General features: G+C 34.9%; 1 protein-coding gene and 1 long non-coding RNA gene across 2 annotated transcripts; both read left to right on the plus strand.

Moving 5' to 3' along the window:
• Positions 10810–13475, plus strand: LOC109834324. The gene is made up of 2 exons (XR_002245531.1): positions 10810–11317; positions 13071–13475. It is a non-coding gene; the product is annotated as an uncharacterized LOC109834324 (long non-coding RNA).
• Positions 13539–14467, plus strand: LOC109835280 (protein ALP1-like). Its single transcript, XM_020403262.1, has 3 exons — positions 13539–13620; positions 13703–13928; positions 14013–14467. Exons 1-3 carry the CDS (start codon positions 13540–13542, stop codon positions 14465–14467), a joined length of 762 nt encoding a protein of 253 aa, XP_020258851.1. The 5' UTR covers position 13539.

Consider the following 19293-nt stretch of genomic DNA (forward strand, 5'->3'; position numbering starts at 1 on the left):
TAGTCAGACTGGGAAAATAATCTTTGGTATTTTAGCTGTAACTTTCAAGTACAACCTCAGAATGAGATGATTTAAGATGCGTTGGAAAACTATTGAAGATAGCTACAATAATTTTCTTTTGAGTTTTCTAGATTCAAATTGTATCAGTGTGTAATGCATATATACTCTTCACTAGTCATTTTTCCAGATTTCTTCTTTATGCATGCTTAACCTTTGTATACTCTCATATATACTCTTAATTAATCTAAAATCCATTGTTAGCATAATAATTCATCCATAAATGATATTCATTATAATTAGAGCTCATTTATCAATATAATTCATACTATTTTCCAAAATTCATGGGGTTTTACATTTTTTAATTACAAAAAGTAGTAATTTTCTTGTGTATAATGTGAAGAGTAGCTCAAAGTTTTTTAAACGTAATTTTTAGTATTTTAAAAAGTAATTTTGTAGTTTAATGTGGTATATATGATAAAAGTTTCGATGAGAAATACTATGAAAGTTCTTATTGGAGTTTAGCACCCGGGATATTACATAGTTTTCTCTACTAGTTAATCAAAGAAAGGGGAGGTTCTATTCATGATGATGAAGAAAGACTATACCTACATATTGGAAGGGAGTTGTTGCTTCATGTTATCATTATAAATTATAGATTCATGACTCTATGGTCATTCTTGTCAATGCACTTTGTATATTGATAGAATTGGCTATGGATAATGGTATTGAGATTATGATTCTTTATAAATAACGGTAATTGTACTTAAATTTATTATCGCCTCATTGAAATCCAAACTTTCATTTGTTTGGCGAGTCTAATAGGTATAGGAATACTATTATTTGTTGATATAAGATTTCACCCTTGAACTTATTAATATTATGAAATAGTTTTATTTGTTTTCAAATGTTTAAGTAATGTTTTGTAAGAACATAAAAGTAATTTGAACATGGTGCATTTCTTAAAAGTTGTTGCACTCTTTTTGTTATGTGGAAAAAATACGATGAAAGTTTGGATGAGAAGTACTAAGAAAGTTCCAATTAGAGTTTGGTATTAATTAATTATGTAGTTTTTAAAATAATTTGCATATCCAATTAATTCCTATGACTTGAATATGGTGCGTTTCTTAGTTGGTAAATTATATAGTTGTTTATACGATGTAATGATTATCTTCTATTGATAAATTCATGGTTTTTTGTTTTAATAATGTTAATACTTATTTTAATATGATGCTAGTATTATTGATGGAAGGTGACCTTGATGAAGAGACTATAATTAACATGTGCTCGGGTGCTGCACTCTCTATTTTAGTCATGATTATGGCATTTATGAGGAGATAAAAAAGTAGACATAGGTCCATTCGCCAAGGTCCTAGTGAGGAGAAAATAAGACAATATAAAATTAGAAAAAAAATCACATGGACCGGATACATGATGGATTCAGTGATAGTTGTGTCAACTATGTTAGAATGCACGATGGTGCTTTTATGAAGCTTGCAAAAATTATGAGGAGGGGTGATTTATTATGAGATTCGAGCCACATTATAGTGGAGGAGCAACTTACTATGACTTTGAATATATTAGGGCATAAAACTAAAAATTGAATTGTTAGGTACATTTTATTAGATCTGGTGAGAATGTAAGTAGATATTTTAACAAGGTGTTAGAAGCTATTTTCCATATACGTCTGCGCTTCTTGAGACATGCATGTAATGAAGTTCTGCCAGAGATCATGAACAATCCTTTATACTACCCTTATTTTAAGATATACACTCTATACTTTGTGAATATCTCCATTACTTGTTTAATTTAATATAGTTGTTCAATAGTAATTTTTTATACTCTAGGATTGTATTGGTATGATAAATGGAGTCACACAAAATGTTCTAGTGGCCTGAACTCCAAAAAAGCTATTCACCTACGTATTTTTGGTGTGAGAAGGTTCTGCAAATGACATTAAAGTCCTTCAAGATGCATTATTTAGGCCACATCCTCATGGCATGAGAGTATATGATGGTAATTTCATTAAAATTTTAAATCCTACATTATTTACTTCAACAATAAGATTGATATCCAATGCAATGTTGAAAAATACTAATAAACAATTTTATATCATGAAAATTGTAGGAAATTATTATTTGTGTGATGCTGGATACATGATCATGACAGGCTTTATCTTCCCATATCGCTGTGTCCGTTACCATTTGAAGGAACAAATAGGAAGAACACCTAAAAGTAGAAGGAAATTATTCAATCTTAGGCATTCTTCATTAAGGTCTAAGATTGAATCTACATTTGGTTATTTGAAGAATCATTTCAAGATTCTCACTGCTAAGCTTCATTACATGTTTCCTACAAAAGTTGACATTGTATTGGAATTCACGGTTCTTCACAATTAAATTACAATGGTTGACCAGAATGATGAGATATTCATGAGACAATTGACATTGAAGAGGATAAAGGTGATATTGCGGGCGAAGAAGAAAATAATATTGTTGATTTTTCTCAACCTCAAACTCAAAGGGAGCAAACTCAATCAAGAAACCTATGGAAGGATCATAGAGATTAAATAGCTTGGGAGATGTGGGTTGACTATTGTGAAAAGTATAAGGATGGGAGTAGTAATGAAATTGGCATGTAAATTTGCTTGATTTTGTAGTGATGGATTGTTTGGAAACTTGGCTCTTGTAATTTTTCTATTATCAACAACATTATTTTATGAGAAAGTTTGTAAAACTATTTAATCTTCATGTGTAATATTTGTGTGATGACCTATATATATTGTATGTACTTTAATTCCATTATTTTTTAATTAATTAACTTTGTTTTATGTGTGTTGAATTAGCTTAACTTTGTTTGGTATACATTCATCAAATTATTTTTAGGTATGACCGGCAACTTTAATTGTGAGGAACCTGATAAGGGCAAAGGGAAAAGCAGGGTATCAACTCAATCCCCTAGGACCCTAAGGAATTCATCAATCCCTTATGGGTTCAACCCGGGATATATGCCCTATCATTCTTCACAAGTTGGCCAAGTTCCTAAATTATAAAATAATTTTAGAATGCAAGATGATAACTTTTAGGGAATGACCCAATAACCACTAATTTTATTCATGAACATGCTAAATGCTCCTACTTTGCAACATTCAAGTTTTAGCATGGGTAAAACCCTATCCCCTAATTAAGAAAATCAAAGCAACAAGAGGAATGCTATTGATGTTGAGGGTGACAAAAGTACATCCCCTAACCCAAAGAGAAAAAAAAAGTTCTTGCTCATAAAAATAAAACTAAGACTACAAGCATAGGGAGGGCTAACTAACTATGGGAGAGCAAGCATGATGATATGCTAATTCCTTTTCTTACAAACTGTGCCAACCAAGGGATGAAAACCAATAAGAAGTTCAAGAAGACTACTTATCATTCGGCCGCTATTGAGATCAACAAATAGTTTGACACAGGATTTACTGGAGAGAATTTGGAGAAGCGTATGAAAACTTGGCGCAATAGACATTTGGACATGCGAAAATGCTATAATTTGGGCGATGCGGGTTGGGGTGATGTGAATAAACAAATCACTATGGATGAAGATTGCTTTAGGTAGAAAACATTTAACATTTTTTATTTGAATAAAGCATATTATTTTATTTTTGAATAAGTTTGGAGTTAATATATATCCTTAACTTTGCAGGACAAAAGTATTCCTAGTTCTAACCTTAGGGAACACATCAACAAGCTTATGAAACATTTTGAAAATCTTTCAATTATTGTTGGTAATGATCAAGCAAGAGAAGACTATGCAGCGGATGTGATGGACAAATTTGGTGGTAGTTCACATTTTAGTATTGATGCGAATGATGATGATATTGCAACGTATAGAGAGACCACTCGTAGTTATGTATCGGTAGATGTCAATGATATTCCACCACCGAAGAACACCCCTATGACCTCAAAACCTATTTCAACTTCTATTGAGAAACAATCAAAAATGATTTTTTAAGTATGCGTAAGGGAAAGGGACGGAAGAATAATGAGGACAGGATTCTTATGGGTGAGATAGTAAGTAAGGTCAAACAATTCACATCATTTATGCGAGAGGTTAATATGCATTGGACAGAGAAGTTAGGCAAAGCTATATTTGCACACGAAGCGGACTTCAGCTTGGAAGTTCTTGATAAGTTTTATCAAGAACTACATGAAAATAAATCACGTGCTAGGCTATTTATGGGGCGGCCATCTTTCATGCAAAAGAAGGTATTGAAGGATTTCATGCAGAGTCAACAGTGAATTTGTCTGAAGGATGATTTTGACATATTTTTGTAAATCTAACTGTCAAATTTAATGTTTAATTTGCTTATTTTTGGTATGTAAATGAGCTTGATGAATGCTCATTCTTTTGGCCACAACAACATTAATTTGCTTATTTTTGTATGTAAATGAGTTTGATGAATGCTCATTCTTTTGGATACATTTCCTAATTCATGTGTTATATTGTGTTCATGACACTAAATGTAATTGATGTATGAAACTATCTTTATAATTGACATGAGAACTTGTGACGGCTATTTGGTTTTTACTCTTTAATATTTTTTGGAGTTAATGTACATGTGTAATTAATTGATTGGTTGTAATTATCAAAATTTGGTCTTGGATTGTTGACATATTTCTCGTGCAATGTAGATTGGGTATGCACTATGCCGCTTGGGCCAGATAGTGATGAGGTCCTTTATGATCAATCTCAACACCGATCTAAGAAAATATCATTTTTAGAGGTAACCGATTCGTTAAATACAAGTAAACTATTATCTCCATTACAATTACATTTACGTCTAATAATATATTGACTAACTATGCAGAGAGGACCTGAGTTAGTCATGGTTGATCATAGTCTAGGTCATTCTCGATGGACACTTGGTGATGAGCGTATAATCATCATGGTAGCACGCGCTGGTTTTCTTACATGCTCCAAGCTAAGATGGATAAAATTAGATTGGTCGCTTATTACAGCTTTGATAGATAGATGGAGTGTAAAACCCCATGAAATTTGAATATTATGTGATAAATGATAATAAATATGTTATATGGTGATAAATAACATATTCTAATATTTGAGTATGCTAGTGATTGATTTGAGATCAATCCAATGTATAGATGTAAGTGTAGATGGAGATCATGCACGAAAACATGCACAAATCATGATTCTGGGCTGTTAGTAGTCGACTACAACTCAGAGTAGTTGACTAACCAGCTTAGTAGTCGACTATTCTGAGTTGTAGTCGACTATCAGGGCTGATTCCAGTTTGTCTTTTTAGATTTCAGGTTGGATTTGATTTATATCCAAATCCAGGTTGTTATACATATATAAACACATGTTTAAACCCTAATTTTAGATAGAATAGTCATGAGTTTAGAAGCTAATTCCCTCCTCAAACCCTAAATCTTTCTTTGTGAGTTCTTAAAAGTTTTTCGAGGTATTTGTGTGAGGAAGGCGGACTTTTAGCTTCAGGGATTGAAGGAAATCTTGCACACATGTGGTAAAGGGCTCTAGTAGCATCTAAGGCAAAATCATCTTCACCCATTCCTATACCCATAGTAATTACAAGATTTAAAGTGATTAAATTGATGTTTTCATGTCTTTTTCTTGCTTTCATGTAATAAAAAGGTAGATTTTTTATAATTGATCTTTGATCCATGTTAGATCTAATGTTTTCTTACTGTTTATGATTAGAAACATGATTATGACAGTTAGGGTAAATATTAATTTCATTTTTAAGATGTTAATTAAATTTTAACTCATGTGCAAAACCCTAATTCGTGTATATCTGGAGTTTTCTTGTAGTTTTATCATGCTAAAACCTTAGACTATTAGATCAAAGAGACATGAACGTGTTCAGGTCAATTTTCTTATTAAAGTTTTAGTTATAACCATGCTCAAGATTATTCATGAGTTTAATTTTATGTCTTATGAGAGAATATGAATAATTAAGATGTAATTTCATGTATAAAAATTATTTTCAAAGGACTAAAACCTCTTTTCTAAGTTATATGAAATTTAAGAAAGTTTTTATTTGTGAACAAATCACTTACACGTCAAAACCTGAGTTTCAGCTTTTTGTCGAGCTTAGAGTAGTCGATTAACTAAGAGAGTAGTCGACTACTCCTTACTTGTTGCATTTCTCAGAATCTGTTTCAATATAGTGTAGTCGACTAATAGTGTTAGTAGTCGACTAGAAATATTTGGTTGAATTTCTTCGGGTTCAGAATGAACTCAGTATAGTCGACTACTCTGGTAAGTAGTCGACTACTAAAGGCTGGTTCCTGAATTTTGTTTGGTATTTGTTTAAGGTGTATTTATGAGGTTTTAGCTGCACTTCTATGCATGTAAATACACAAAGACACAAGTACAATGTCAATACACATACATGAATATCCCAGAAGGGGATTTTGACAAGAGTTGAGTTGTTTATGTTGGGATTAGACATTCTTACATATGAGATCGATATTCCATATGTGCAGGCAATTGAGTTAGCTTTGGATGCCAAGTATAACAGTCTATCCGCACGTGTGACGCCCCTGTTTTCACATATGGCTGCAGTCCAAGGTGAACCCAGAGATGTCAAACCTGCCATGCACCCACACTGTGCAATAACATGTTTCACCAATCACAGTAATATTCTCTAGTGAAATCAATTATGAGTGAAAGTACAAAACAGGCAAAATAAGAAAAGTAAATACAATAGACATGATGTAGAAAGATATATCTCATAAATGATATCATGTCTGAACTGAAATAAACTGAAATACATCTGGAGTCTGAAATAATGTAAAATGTCTCAACATGAGTCAACTGAAAATCGTACAAAGGCACCTAGCCTTTACAAATGGAATACAACTCTAATGTCTGAATAGTGAAAATAAATCTACGGTGGAGTCTCAACTAATAAATCATGCGACGACGACTATGCCAGAAACTCCGTCATCCTGCGGCTCTCCGGAACTCTGAGCTACCTGAAAGGAAAATTTAAAAGAAAAAGAACAACAACAAGAGCGTCAGAGCACTACACCAAGTTCACCTCCATCCGCCCCCAGGGGAAGGGCTGCTAGATGATAAAGTGGAGGCTCTATCTATTAAGCATAGTCTACCTAGATCAATTTTTCTTGTATCTAATGGAATTAATATTTAGAAACTTACAACTTGAGACGTAGTACGTCGAGCGAAATAATCCAAACAAGGAAACCCTCATGTATATACCGTATGTCTCAGGTAGTAAATAACTAAATATTAACCCTGAACTAAGCAATCAAAATAAAAGCATCATAATAGACATCAGCATATGTATCTCGTGTACTCGTATAGCAAAGTATCTCAACAATGAGTAGAAACACTTTTGGCATCCGCCAAATACTCAGGTAAATAGTTTATAATATTATCATTCTGAACTTTTTCCAACTCATCGCATCATCGCGCGGATCGACAAATAGGTATCATCGCATCATAGTGCGGATCGACAAATAAGTATCATCGCATCATAGTGCGGATCGACAAATAAGTATCATCGCATCACCGTGCGGATCGACAAATATATATCATCACATCATAGTGCGGATCGACAAATTTGTGTCATCGCATCATAGTGTGGATCGACAAATAGGTATCATCGCATCACCGTGCGGATCGACAAATAGGTATCATCGCAGTCTCATTTGCGGTGTACTAACTCACAAGTAAATAGATCTCAATTCGTCATAATCCCCGTGGGATACTCAAATGCGTATTTCGTCATATTCATGACTGTAAGTATAACATCGAGCGGCTCAAACTCCGTGATCGCGTTACAAACGGCGCAAACAAACTCTAGAAAATAAAACTGGGCCAAACTGTCCAGTAAATGGTCAGGGTTACCAACCCCGACTATCTGCTGTAATAACAAATTGTGAATAGTAGCAGTACTTACTAATAGCAACAGTACTTTACGACTAGTATCCGTACTTATGAATAGTAATAGTACGTATGAATAGTAATAGTACTCATGAATAGTATCGTACGTATGAACAATATGGTATTTATGAATAGTGCCACTGTACGTATGAATAGTAATAGTGCTCATGAATAGTACCATATGTATGAATAGTAATGGTATTTATGCATAGCACCACAGTACATATGAATAGTAATAGTACTCATGAATAGTACCGTATGTATGAATAGTAATGGTATTTATGCATAGTACTACAGTACGTATGAATAGTAATAGTACTCATGAATAGTACCATACGTATAAATAGTAATAGCATTTCCAGCGGTAGACATGTACGTATAGTTCTAACTAGCAATATCATGTCTTTAGGAATTTGGTCTTATATTCTATTCATCAATTTTTATCAATATCAAGTCTTTTCTTCAATCTCATGTATATTCATCAATTTTTATTAATATCATATCTTTTCATCAATATCATGTCTTTTCATCAATATCATGTACATTCATCAAGATCAAAATTTACTAGGGATGAGTTTGGAAAGAGATGAACTTGTCTTTATTGATCTCTGAAATTTGACTCCCTATCCGTTCCTTTTCTCCGAATAGCCAAAGTCTCATCTATCTTTTTTTCTCTTTTCTTCCTCTCTGTCTTTTTTTTCTCTCTCCTTCTTTCTCTCTCCCTCTCTCTTTCTCTTTCTCTCTCCCTCTCCCTCTCTTTCTCTTTCTCTCTCTTTTTTCTCTTCTCTGCGTGCTCAGAAGAGAGAGGGGGGAGAGGCTTTTATAGGAAGGGGTAGGTGGAGAGAAGAAAAGAAAAGGAAAATAATAATAATAATAATATTTATAATTTTATATTATTTAAAAATTGAGCTTCAAATCTCCATTCTCAAAAAGTAATAAAAATTTACCCACAAGACCGTCTCAACATTCTATGATCAATGGTATAATCCTCATATTTATCTGATCAATATAAAAATTATTAAAAATATAAATACGACAGATGCTAACTGACTTGATACCGTCTCAAAATAGTATTTCAGTGTCCGTTGTCAAAACACAACGAAACTTTAATCACAGCACAGTATTGACATTATAAAATCAATAGTGCAAATTTCGTGCTCATTTGATTAATAGAAAAATTACTAAAAATAAAATAGTATCAGTTTTCAATGGACTCGCGATACCGAGGCTGAAACTGAAAATCGATCTCAAATCGATTCCAATCCAATCCATTCATCCCAGAATGATCACAAATCATAATAAAACTCATTTATTATCATTTATAATAATATTTTCAAAAAAATTTGGGGTTTTATCATAATAAATCACAATTCCGGTTGGTTTTGCTCTGATACCATTTGTAACGCCCCGCCCGGGAATCCCGGAGTCGGTACGCTATTAGATCTGATGGACTAACCTCACAAACCACCACATGTCTTTTCAGCACGTTTTTTTCCTCACTCACGCGCTCCCTGAAAAACTTCCCAGGGGGTCACCCATCCTAGAATTTCTCTAGGCTAAAGCACGCTTAACTTTGGAGTTTCTAAGAGCTGGGTTCCCGAAAAGAAGATGCATCTTGATGGTATGAGTATTCCAATTAAATCTATCAATACTAATCACATCACCCTCTCAAGGGTTGGGGTATTATAAACTCCCCCACTTAAACTCACAACGTCCTCGTTGTGCCAAATGGTATCAGAGCAAAACCAACCGGAATTGTGAGAGCTAAGTGCTCTGCGGCGCAAAGTGCTACGTCGAGAGGGCGGGAGCCACCTCTTGAGGCCGTAGGAGCCACCTCTAGAATCTCACACGGATGGTACGGTCTTGGATGATATGATTTGGCACAACGAGGACGTTGTGAGTTTAAGTGGGGGAGTTTATAATACCCTAACCCTTGAGAGGGTGATGTGATTAGTATTGATAGATTTGATTGGAATACTCATACCATCAAGATGCATCTTCTTTTCGGGAACCCAGCTCTTAGAAACTCCAAAGTTAAGCGTGCTTAGCCTGGAGAAATTCTAGGATGGGTGACCCACTGAGAAGTTTTCCAGGGAGCGCGTGAGTGAGGACAAAAACGTGCTGAAAAGACATGTGGTGGTTTGTAAGGTTAGTCCATCAGATCTAATAGCGTACCGACTCCGGGATTCCTGGGCGAGGCGTTACAGCACGAGTGTTCGATGAGGCTGGTAAGCCGTCTATTTATGGTGATTATGAGCAATCTATTTGGATACCTATATGGCAGGCCGTCCCGCACTCAGGCTACATGCTGAGATCGCGATGAGACTAATGAGCCATGTACATAGTTCAGGATACCTACATGGTAGTCCGTGATATTGATATTATTGATTTATAGCATAAGTTTTAGGCGGATGTCGGTTGTGAGTTCAACTCATCTTTGAGATATATGACTGAGATACTTTACTTTTGAAAGTATATGGGATTATATGTTGGTATTTATTTTACCTTCCCAGTGATAGTAGAAGATACTATAAATACGGTATGCTGAAGTTTTTAATTCCTTTAGGCTGCGTTTGGGAACTTGGATTTGGGCCCTGGATTTAAAATCCTGGGTATTTCAAATCCAAATCTCTTGTTTGGGCCTCAAATTAGACTGAGATTTTAAATCAAATGATTTTAAAGAGGTGATTTTAAAAGCCCAAATACACGTATTTGAAATCCCACCCTCACCCTTCGTATTTACCAAATCCAAATCCGGACCCGACGACTCCCCCGATCCCGACTCCTCCTCCCTCTCGTTTCTCAGCGGCGATCCCTCTCGTTTCTCAGCGGCGATCTCGAATCTCCAGGTATCTCTCCTCTCTCCTCTCTCCCCCTCTCCTCTCTCCCCTTCTCCTCTCTCGTCTCAACGCAGGGATCTCTCTTTGTATTTTGAAACCCTAGATCTGATCTGAGTTTGCTTTTCTCTGTTGTAGCTTTTTTTTCAATTTCTGCAGTTTCTGATCTGGGTACTCTTTATATCTCGATCTCTTCCGTTAAAATTGTCTGTTCTCTATGCTAATGGGTGCCTGCCTTATGTTCGATTTTATGCCGTATGAATTTTTTTTTTGATAAACCAAGTTACGTACTGGTTGATGATTGAGTGACTGTTGCCTTTTGTTGTTTGGTACTGTAATTTGGGAGAATATGTGTACACATGCACTCCCATATAAATAATTCTATTTGCCTGAATATAGAACTCAAAACCCATACTTGAAGGGAAAAGAAATCGGATCCAGATAGAATATGGATATTTACATGAAGATAGGAAGTTAATTTATTCTTTTGTAAGTATAAAAGATTTGAGTCATGAAGATTTGGATTCAACAGATGAGTTCTAGTTGTAAGTATCAACAGTTCTTTATTCTTTTGTATGCTTTAGATATTGTTTTTCGGAAATTCATCCAGTTGTATTCTAAGAGATAGAATGAGACATGGTCGTGGTTAATACTATGTACTAAACCAAATGTTGAGATCAGTTTGCTGGCTTCCTGTGTAGTTCTTCTATTTTCTTTGATAGAATGAACAGTCGAGAAGTTAATTTCCCCATGTTGTATCTAAGTTGAGGAATTATATTTTTGGTGAGCTCACATGTTAATTTGTTAGCTTAATGCATTTCTACCCCAGACGAGACTACTATTCAAGACTTTGCTGCTATTTTTGTTATTGTGTTGCTGCATAAACTGGTTGAATTAGCTTATTTAGGCATCCCTCGAATAATCGAAACTGATGTTAGATTATTGGATTTTAGTACTTCAATTCAACATGATGTATTTTATTTTGTGTATCACGAAAGACTAATGTGAGACAGAACAGGCACTTGATATTTCATATGAATGCACATAAGTTTTATCAATTATATTACTGTATTGGATTACTTGAAGCAACTCAATTCTAGTTCCTCATCATAGCCACTATTATTCAACCTCAGATGTAGCGCAGGAATCTCAAAAGAATGAGATTTAGTTTGAAAATATCAGGGTTTTCCGCTACAAATTGTACATGGAACAGAGAAAAAGCATCACTTACCAAAGCCAGTTACACCACTTCCAGCTAATACCAACGACCTAATACTGGATACATCTTTTCCAGCTAATACCAACTTACCAAAGCCAGTTCTACATGGAACAGAGAAAAAGCATCACTTACCAAAGCCAGTTACACCACTTCCAGCTAATACCAACGACCTAATACTGGATACATCTTTTCCAGCTAATACCAACTTACCAAAGCCAGTTCAGTGCTAGCAAGAAGTAATTTGCCTTTGCTATGTTCCCAACAAAGTTGTACAGAGCTTTGCACAGAGTGCAGACCTCGCACAAAATATACCACTTAGCAAACGCAACCATCATGAAGACAAGGTTCAGCAAATGTTAGTTAAAACTGCTAACGTTGGTCATAAATTGAACTAGATATTTAAAAATTACTAAGCTCATTTGTGAAAAAATGAGAACCGCAGGTTAGTAGACAGGCACGCACGAGCGCGCACACTAGCAGAAAAGCAATAGCAATTGAAGCATCTACATCAGTCAAAGTAATTCATTTCTAATATTAGCAAGCAAATTATAATACGCCACCCAAATTGGATGACGCATCAGGAAAGTAACATACCTTTGCTTATATCAGGTGTATCTGGTGTCTGCACCGGGTAAAACTTATAAAATCGCATGTTCTCAAATGCTGCCTTTGTTGCAGGATCCATGTCTTCTATAGCTTTTCCTCTGCTGCTAATAAAGCTAGAGTAATGTTGTGAATATTACTGTTTAGACCATTTGCATCTGTCTGTGATTATTTCATTAGCAACATTTGGATTGCCTTTATCCATTGCTCTAGCTTTATCACAACATTAGCTTGTGACCTTGTCCATGGATAATGACATGCAAATTTTATGTGTCACTTTAGAGTTTGCTAGTGTTTCTTTCTGATGACAGCTACTTATTTCTTTTTATTATTTCATGCATTCTAATGATGGTCTTAATAATCCTAATAATTACCCTTGTACCTATTTTGAGTAGCATTTTAAATTTGCATCTTGCTAAATATATATTCAGGATATATGCGTAATCTGCTTGCATGTTCAACTTTTAATGTGATAGGTTAAAAATGGTAAATGATGAAAGGGATTCAAGGATCCAACTTAAACGTACAAGGGAAGAATTTGAGAGGAGAGAGGATGATGACATTATTATGGTAGTGGTCAGTTTTATAGTTGCTGCCATTGGTGCTTGGTACTATACAAAGCACATGTTGAAGGAGAGTTCAAGAACACACGAAGAAGAGGATGAAAGGACATACCTTAGAAAGTCTTGGATTCGAAATCTTATTTGCAATGCAAATAACTGTGTTGAACAACTAAGGATGAATCCTCAAGCGTTTAAGAGGTTATGTGATGTTCTATGTACTAGAGGGGGATTAGTAGCATCAAGAAATGTCACGATTGAAGAAATTGTCGCTATGTTTTTGCATATTTTAGCTCATAATGTAAAAAATAGGACAAGCAAGATAGATTTTTATTGTTCAAATGAAACAATTAGTCGGCAGTTCCACAAAGTACTTCAAGCAGTCATGAAGATAGGAAGCCTCTATATTAAACAAGAATATACAAATCCTAATGAGAGAGACATAGAGAAGTGGAAATGGTTTGAGGTAACTATGACTTCTTTTATTAAGGTTTTCATGTTTAGTACTTTTGTTTAATAGAACTAATTGTAAGGTTGTGCAATTTTAGGATGCTATCGGGGCACTTGATGGGACTCATATCCAATTAACTATTCCTTTGGAAGATCAAAGTAGATATCGAAATAGAAAAGGAGAGAACAGTACAAATGTACTTGGTGTTTGTGATGCCAATTTGAGATTTTCATATGTGCTACCTGGTTGGGAGGGTTCAACATCAGATTCTCGTGTTTTGCGTGATGCTTTGCGTCGGCCCAATGGCTTAAAACTTCCCTCAAGTAGGAATATAATTCTTTTAATTATTATATATGTATTGCTTCCTAGTTTTTACATTGTTGTGACTGAAGATTTTGATTTTGTAGATAAATACTTTCTTGTGGATGCTGGGTATACAAATGGGCCGGGGTTTTTGGCACCTTATCGAGGGACTCGCTATCATATAAAGTCTTGGAGAGAAAATGGTCCAAGAAACTACAAGGAGTTATTTAACCAACGTCATTCCTCTGCTAGAAACACAATTGAGAGAGCATTCGGATTGCTAAAAAAGCGATGGGCTATATTACGGACAGCTAGCTTTTATAGTGTTAAGACTCAAATTAGGATCATTAATGCATGTTGTATTCTTCACAACTTTTTACGTGAAGAGATGAATGAAGATGACTTGTTAAATGATGTGGATCGAGAATTAGAAGATTCTCCTGTTTTAGAAATTGAGAATGTAGATGATGAGCGTATCACCACTGTGAGAGTTACAGATGAATGGAGCAACTTTAGAGATAATTTAGCTATGCAAATGTGGGATGAATACCGACTTTAAGATAATTTAGCTACAAGATGGAAATGAGGGTGACGAGTATGAAGAAGATGATGAGTGGTTGTGAGATTTTTATATATGCAGTGTAGTTTCTATCATTTGTTAAGTTCAGCATTAGACAACAGGATCTAGTTCTCGCATGTTAGCTTTTGTACTTCAGAATTATGTATTAACTTTTTGATACATAACACATTGATGGTAATTAGTCTTCTTTGTCATCTCCTCTGCATGACCTCGCCGTCATGTCATTTGTTAAGTTCAGCATTAGACAACAGGATCTAGTTCTCGCATGACCATGTGATGATAAAGTTGTCAACTCAATTCTGAGTATAAACAGACTCAATTCTAGATAACCCTTTTAGACACGGAGATGGATTCAGGTGAATATATACTTAGTAATCTGAGTGTTAACTTAGATTATATATGTCAGAATCAAGATTTTAGAAGTAAATGCTTAAACAAATAAGTATGTCTATGTGTCTAGCTACTGTAGAAATGATATTTCATTTCATTTCATTGATTATTTTAGATTGCACTTTAGCATGTGGGTTTCCGTATGAAGTACGGACGTGTGTTTGTGTTGCTAAGGATTTGGTTTCTTTCTGGTAACAAATTATCTCTTGTAGAGGAGTTTGGGTCCCAACTTGCAGGTGCAATTTGTGCAATGTCTGGTTGTAAATAGTTGCAAAAGAGAGACTATCTGCAGGTATATAAATAGTTGCAATGTCCAGAATCGTTTCCTTGAACAACCAGAATCGTTTGATTGCTTCAACTATCTTATGTTGCTTCATAAGGTGACCTCTCATTAATCAATTGTTTGTGAGATGATTGCTTCTCTTCACCTTTACAGGAGTATTTACTGTTGTTCCAAAAGCTTGCAAGCAAGTTATTGACTATATGGGTTAATTGCATTCATTACTAATCAACCTTTGTGCTTCAATACTAATTCTGTGTCATTCACTTTGGTATGTATTAGGATGACAAAGAAAGGGAAACAAATTGCATCTCATTCAAGATCATATGTTGTGTGGAATCGTGATATGGACGCAGCTTTAGCCAATGTGTTGTACGATCAAATGAACCAAGGATTAAAAGTCGATGGTAATATTGCACGATCAAATGAACAAAGATAACGTGAAAAATCGACTCAAAATTTGGAAAACCCATTATAATGTTATCTATGACATTAAAAATAAAAGTGGTTTGACGTGGTGGGATGATGAGAAGAAAATGGTGATTATACCCGCTAGTGAGCAAAAAGTATGGAACGACTATGTTACGGTAATATTACACTTTATATTTATTAATTTGAATTATTAGTTTGTTGCATATATCTAAAAAATATTTGTGAATGTTCTTATATTGCAGGCTAATCCAGATGCAAAAGGCTACCAGAATCGTTTGATTAAAAATTAGGATGATATTATGGTGTTATGTGCAAAAGATAGAGCCAACGGTGAAGGTGCAGAAACTTTTGAAGAGGCTGCTAACACAATGCAACATGATGAATCTGTGGCACAATCTGAAACAAACGAAGATGGAAGCTCTTCAAGGAAACATCTTCCTGGAACATCAACTAGTGGTGAGACAAGTTCAAAGAAACAAAAGAAGGGGGATAAATTGGTTGATTCACTTGCAGTGATGGCAGCTTCTGTGACTGAGTATTTTAATGAGAGAAAGAAGGAAGTAGTAAGAAAACCACCAACCGGTGAGGAGATTCATCACGTGGTCTCAAAAATACCCAACTTAAGTCGCATTCAAGTGTTCAAGGCATTTGAGAAACTAATGGATAGCAACCCGGAAAAATTTTATTTGTTGAAGTCACTTCCTGATGATGAAAAAAGAGATTTCATTCTCTTTATTCTTAAGGAGTAGCTTCTAGTTGGATGGCAAGAACAACCAAATCTTTGAACCCATTCGAGTAAGTTCTCTCTTGGATTTCTTTTTCTTTTTTAGGCATATTTAGTATTTATGGGTTCTCATTAATTATTTGTGGGATGTTTGCATTCATTTTCTGAATGTCCACTTCTTATAAATGCAATGAAGGTGATGGGTTTATTGAATTTGAAAATTTGAGTGTCTGTTATTTTATTAATTAATAATTCTTTTGTAATGATATAAGTTGAATGTCAGCATCCATGCGTCTGGTTATTTTGTTTTGGAATTTTGTATCACATGTTTCTTGCTTCTCTGTAGTCCCCTTCGCTCTTCTACCTACCTATCTGTGCTTTTCTTCAATTGCCAGCAGTCTCAGAGTGTTGATAAATTTTATTTACTCACTTTTAGCTAGTAACTGAACAATGGTTTTTGTTTGCAGGGTCTCTTGGCAGAAAAGGAGGAATCAAGGAGCAAAGATGATAAAGAGTCTACGCAGAAAAGATGCTCTCCTCTTATGCGTTTCCCCTTATTTCCTGCTTTTTTACTTAGCTTTTTAGACTTCTTTTCGTGGAAAACTAGCTTATTATGAACTCTGTTGTAAATGGAAGTTTGATAATCAAAGACCCTGTAGAGTTTGATAAATTTTATTTACTCACATGTTTCCTGCTTTTTTTACTTAGCTTATTATGGAAATTACCAAATTATGAAACCTGTCACCTTTTTTAAACAAGATATTACTTGTTTGTACTTGCTATATTCATTTTCTGTCGTAATTTGGCTTGTTGTAGCAAATCATGGTTATTTCTTATAGCAAATCATGGTTATCAACTACCTATGGTATGTTGTGTTTTAAATGAAGGATTATTGTGGAGTGTAGAGCTTCTTATGAGGAGTGTTTGCTAAACTCTTTTGACTCGTCGAGTCTTTTATCATGGCTAGTTATTGGAGTAGTACTCTTGTTCTTTGGAGATTGAAGGTTGATGTAATATTGGATGAAGCCATGAAAAAATGGCGTAATAATAAATATTTTGGACATTATTATTATTTTTTGTATTCTCTCATATACCGATTCATGAAGGACAAGATGTTTGCATCTGTATTTATAATTGCTAATAAAGAGATCAAACTTCTGAGGGGGTCGTGAAATTTACCCTAACTTTTTCCTTAATATAAACCATAATGTCCGCATTTGATTTAATTATTAAGGAGTTAAGAGAGAGCATAAAATTTTTTAAAACACCAATTTCAAATCCAAATTCATGTATAATAAAGTGCATCCAAACATCAGATTTTAAATCTGTGATTTCAAATCCTTGCATTTAGTGATGACATCCAAACAAAAGATTTTATCAAATCATGGATTTCAAATTCTAGATTTGAAATCCCATGATTTTAAATCAACCTTTCAAATCCAAATCCAAGTTCCCAAACGCAGCCTTATTGTTTTTCTTTATTTGTTAGTTGGAATCAATGATTAAGGATTCCCAATTTGAGACATATGTTAGATCCTAGAGGGGGATGATTAGGGTCTTATGCTAATCTAATCCGATTATATATCAATTAAAACTAATTAATAAGTTATCCTAGCAAGTATGAAATACAACAAGATATATGAGCTAGGATAAGCAATATGAAAAATGAGATATATCCTAGCAACGAGATATACTATGGGATATATGCAAAGATATACAAATTAATACAATGGTGAAATAAACATGAACAAGATAGTGGGCAAAGTAAATAATGAGACAATGGCGATATGAGCAATAAGCACAAATAAGAATAAACGCTAAAGCACACTCAAACACAATCAAATGATCACGGAGTTCGGACCTTCTGTCCTACATCTCCGTTCCCCACTCCTGGGGAGAAATCCACTATCACAATTCGGTTTGGAAGCCGAAACTTCTACACACTCAGTTTTCTAGCTAACCGAAAACTCTACAACTCACACTCTTGCAAACCCACTCTACACCCTCACAAGTATTGGACCTAGCCATGTCTCCCTCAAGTGCTCGGTTACAACCTCTCCCTAGGTTCGTCAACCGACGCCACTCCTCTTGGGACGATCCCCGACTCTCACCACACACTCCTCTCGGTGTACAAGTGTATTACAAAGTGATCTCACGATTAAGCACAATACAAAGAATGATTGTTCTCTAATATGGTTGAGAACACAATAAAAACTCACACTCAATTGTTACAACTCTCACCAACCCAAATATACTATGTATGAAAATACCATAAGCTCTTGTAGGTGTGTGTAAACAATGAGTGAAACAAAATCAACTAAACTCAAATGTAAATACTAGCTTAATAGAATTGATAAGCAACAAGTAATTATGAATAAAAGCTAGAATTGAGTTTAGGAAAACTTCTCTAAATGATAAGAGAGAGAGAGAGAGAGAGAGAGATAGATTGAAGCTCAATGAATTGATCTCCACTTCCTCTTATGAAATTCTTCACAAAACAAACCCAAAAACAAACTTAAAACTAAACTTAAACTCTTTTAAAACTTGTTTAAAACATTTCTTGGATGCCCTTAGAACTGAGGTATAAGGGGGTATATATAGAAACCCCAAAGCCAATAGAAAGCCAAGAAAAGACTAAAAAAACCAACTCAGTAACGGCTCTGGAAACAAGCCGTTAGAACTGATATGACAGTGTGGCGGGCGACCGTGAGCAACAAAAAACAGAACTATGGCTCTGGACAAGCGACGGTCGACCGTGGCGGTCGACTGCGAAAGTTTCTGGACTTGCTATGGTACCACGGTCGACCATGAGCCAACAAAACATAACATGAGTCTTGAACTCATGGCGGTCGACCGTGGCGGTCGATCGCGAACTGACACAGACTAAAAATAGGTTTTGAAAGCTGTTATCTGATTTTAAAACACTGTTTAAAAATATCAAATAAATTCCAAAAAATGTAAAACTTTGGGGAATGATTG

Source organism: Asparagus officinalis, chromosome 3 (assembly GCF_001876935.1).
Source record: "Asparagus officinalis chromosome 3, Aspof.V1, whole genome shotgun sequence".
Classification (NCBI taxonomy): Eukaryota; Viridiplantae; Streptophyta; class Magnoliopsida; order Asparagales; family Asparagaceae; genus Asparagus; species Asparagus officinalis.

Bases quoted from the DNA above. Each gene is read 5' to 3' on its own strand.
- LOC109835280 (XM_020403262.1), top strand. From the start codon at position 13,540: ATGAAGATAGGAAGCCTCTATATTAAACAAGAATATACAAATCCTAAT. The intron at 13,621-13,702 runs GTAACTATGACT...GTGCAATTTTAG, and splicing joins AGAAGTGGAAATGGTTTGAG to GATGCTATCGGGGCACTTGA. The intron at 13,929-14,012 runs GTAGGAATATAA...TTGATTTTGTAG, and splicing joins TGGCTTAAAACTTCCCTCAA to ATAAATACTTTCTTGTGGAT.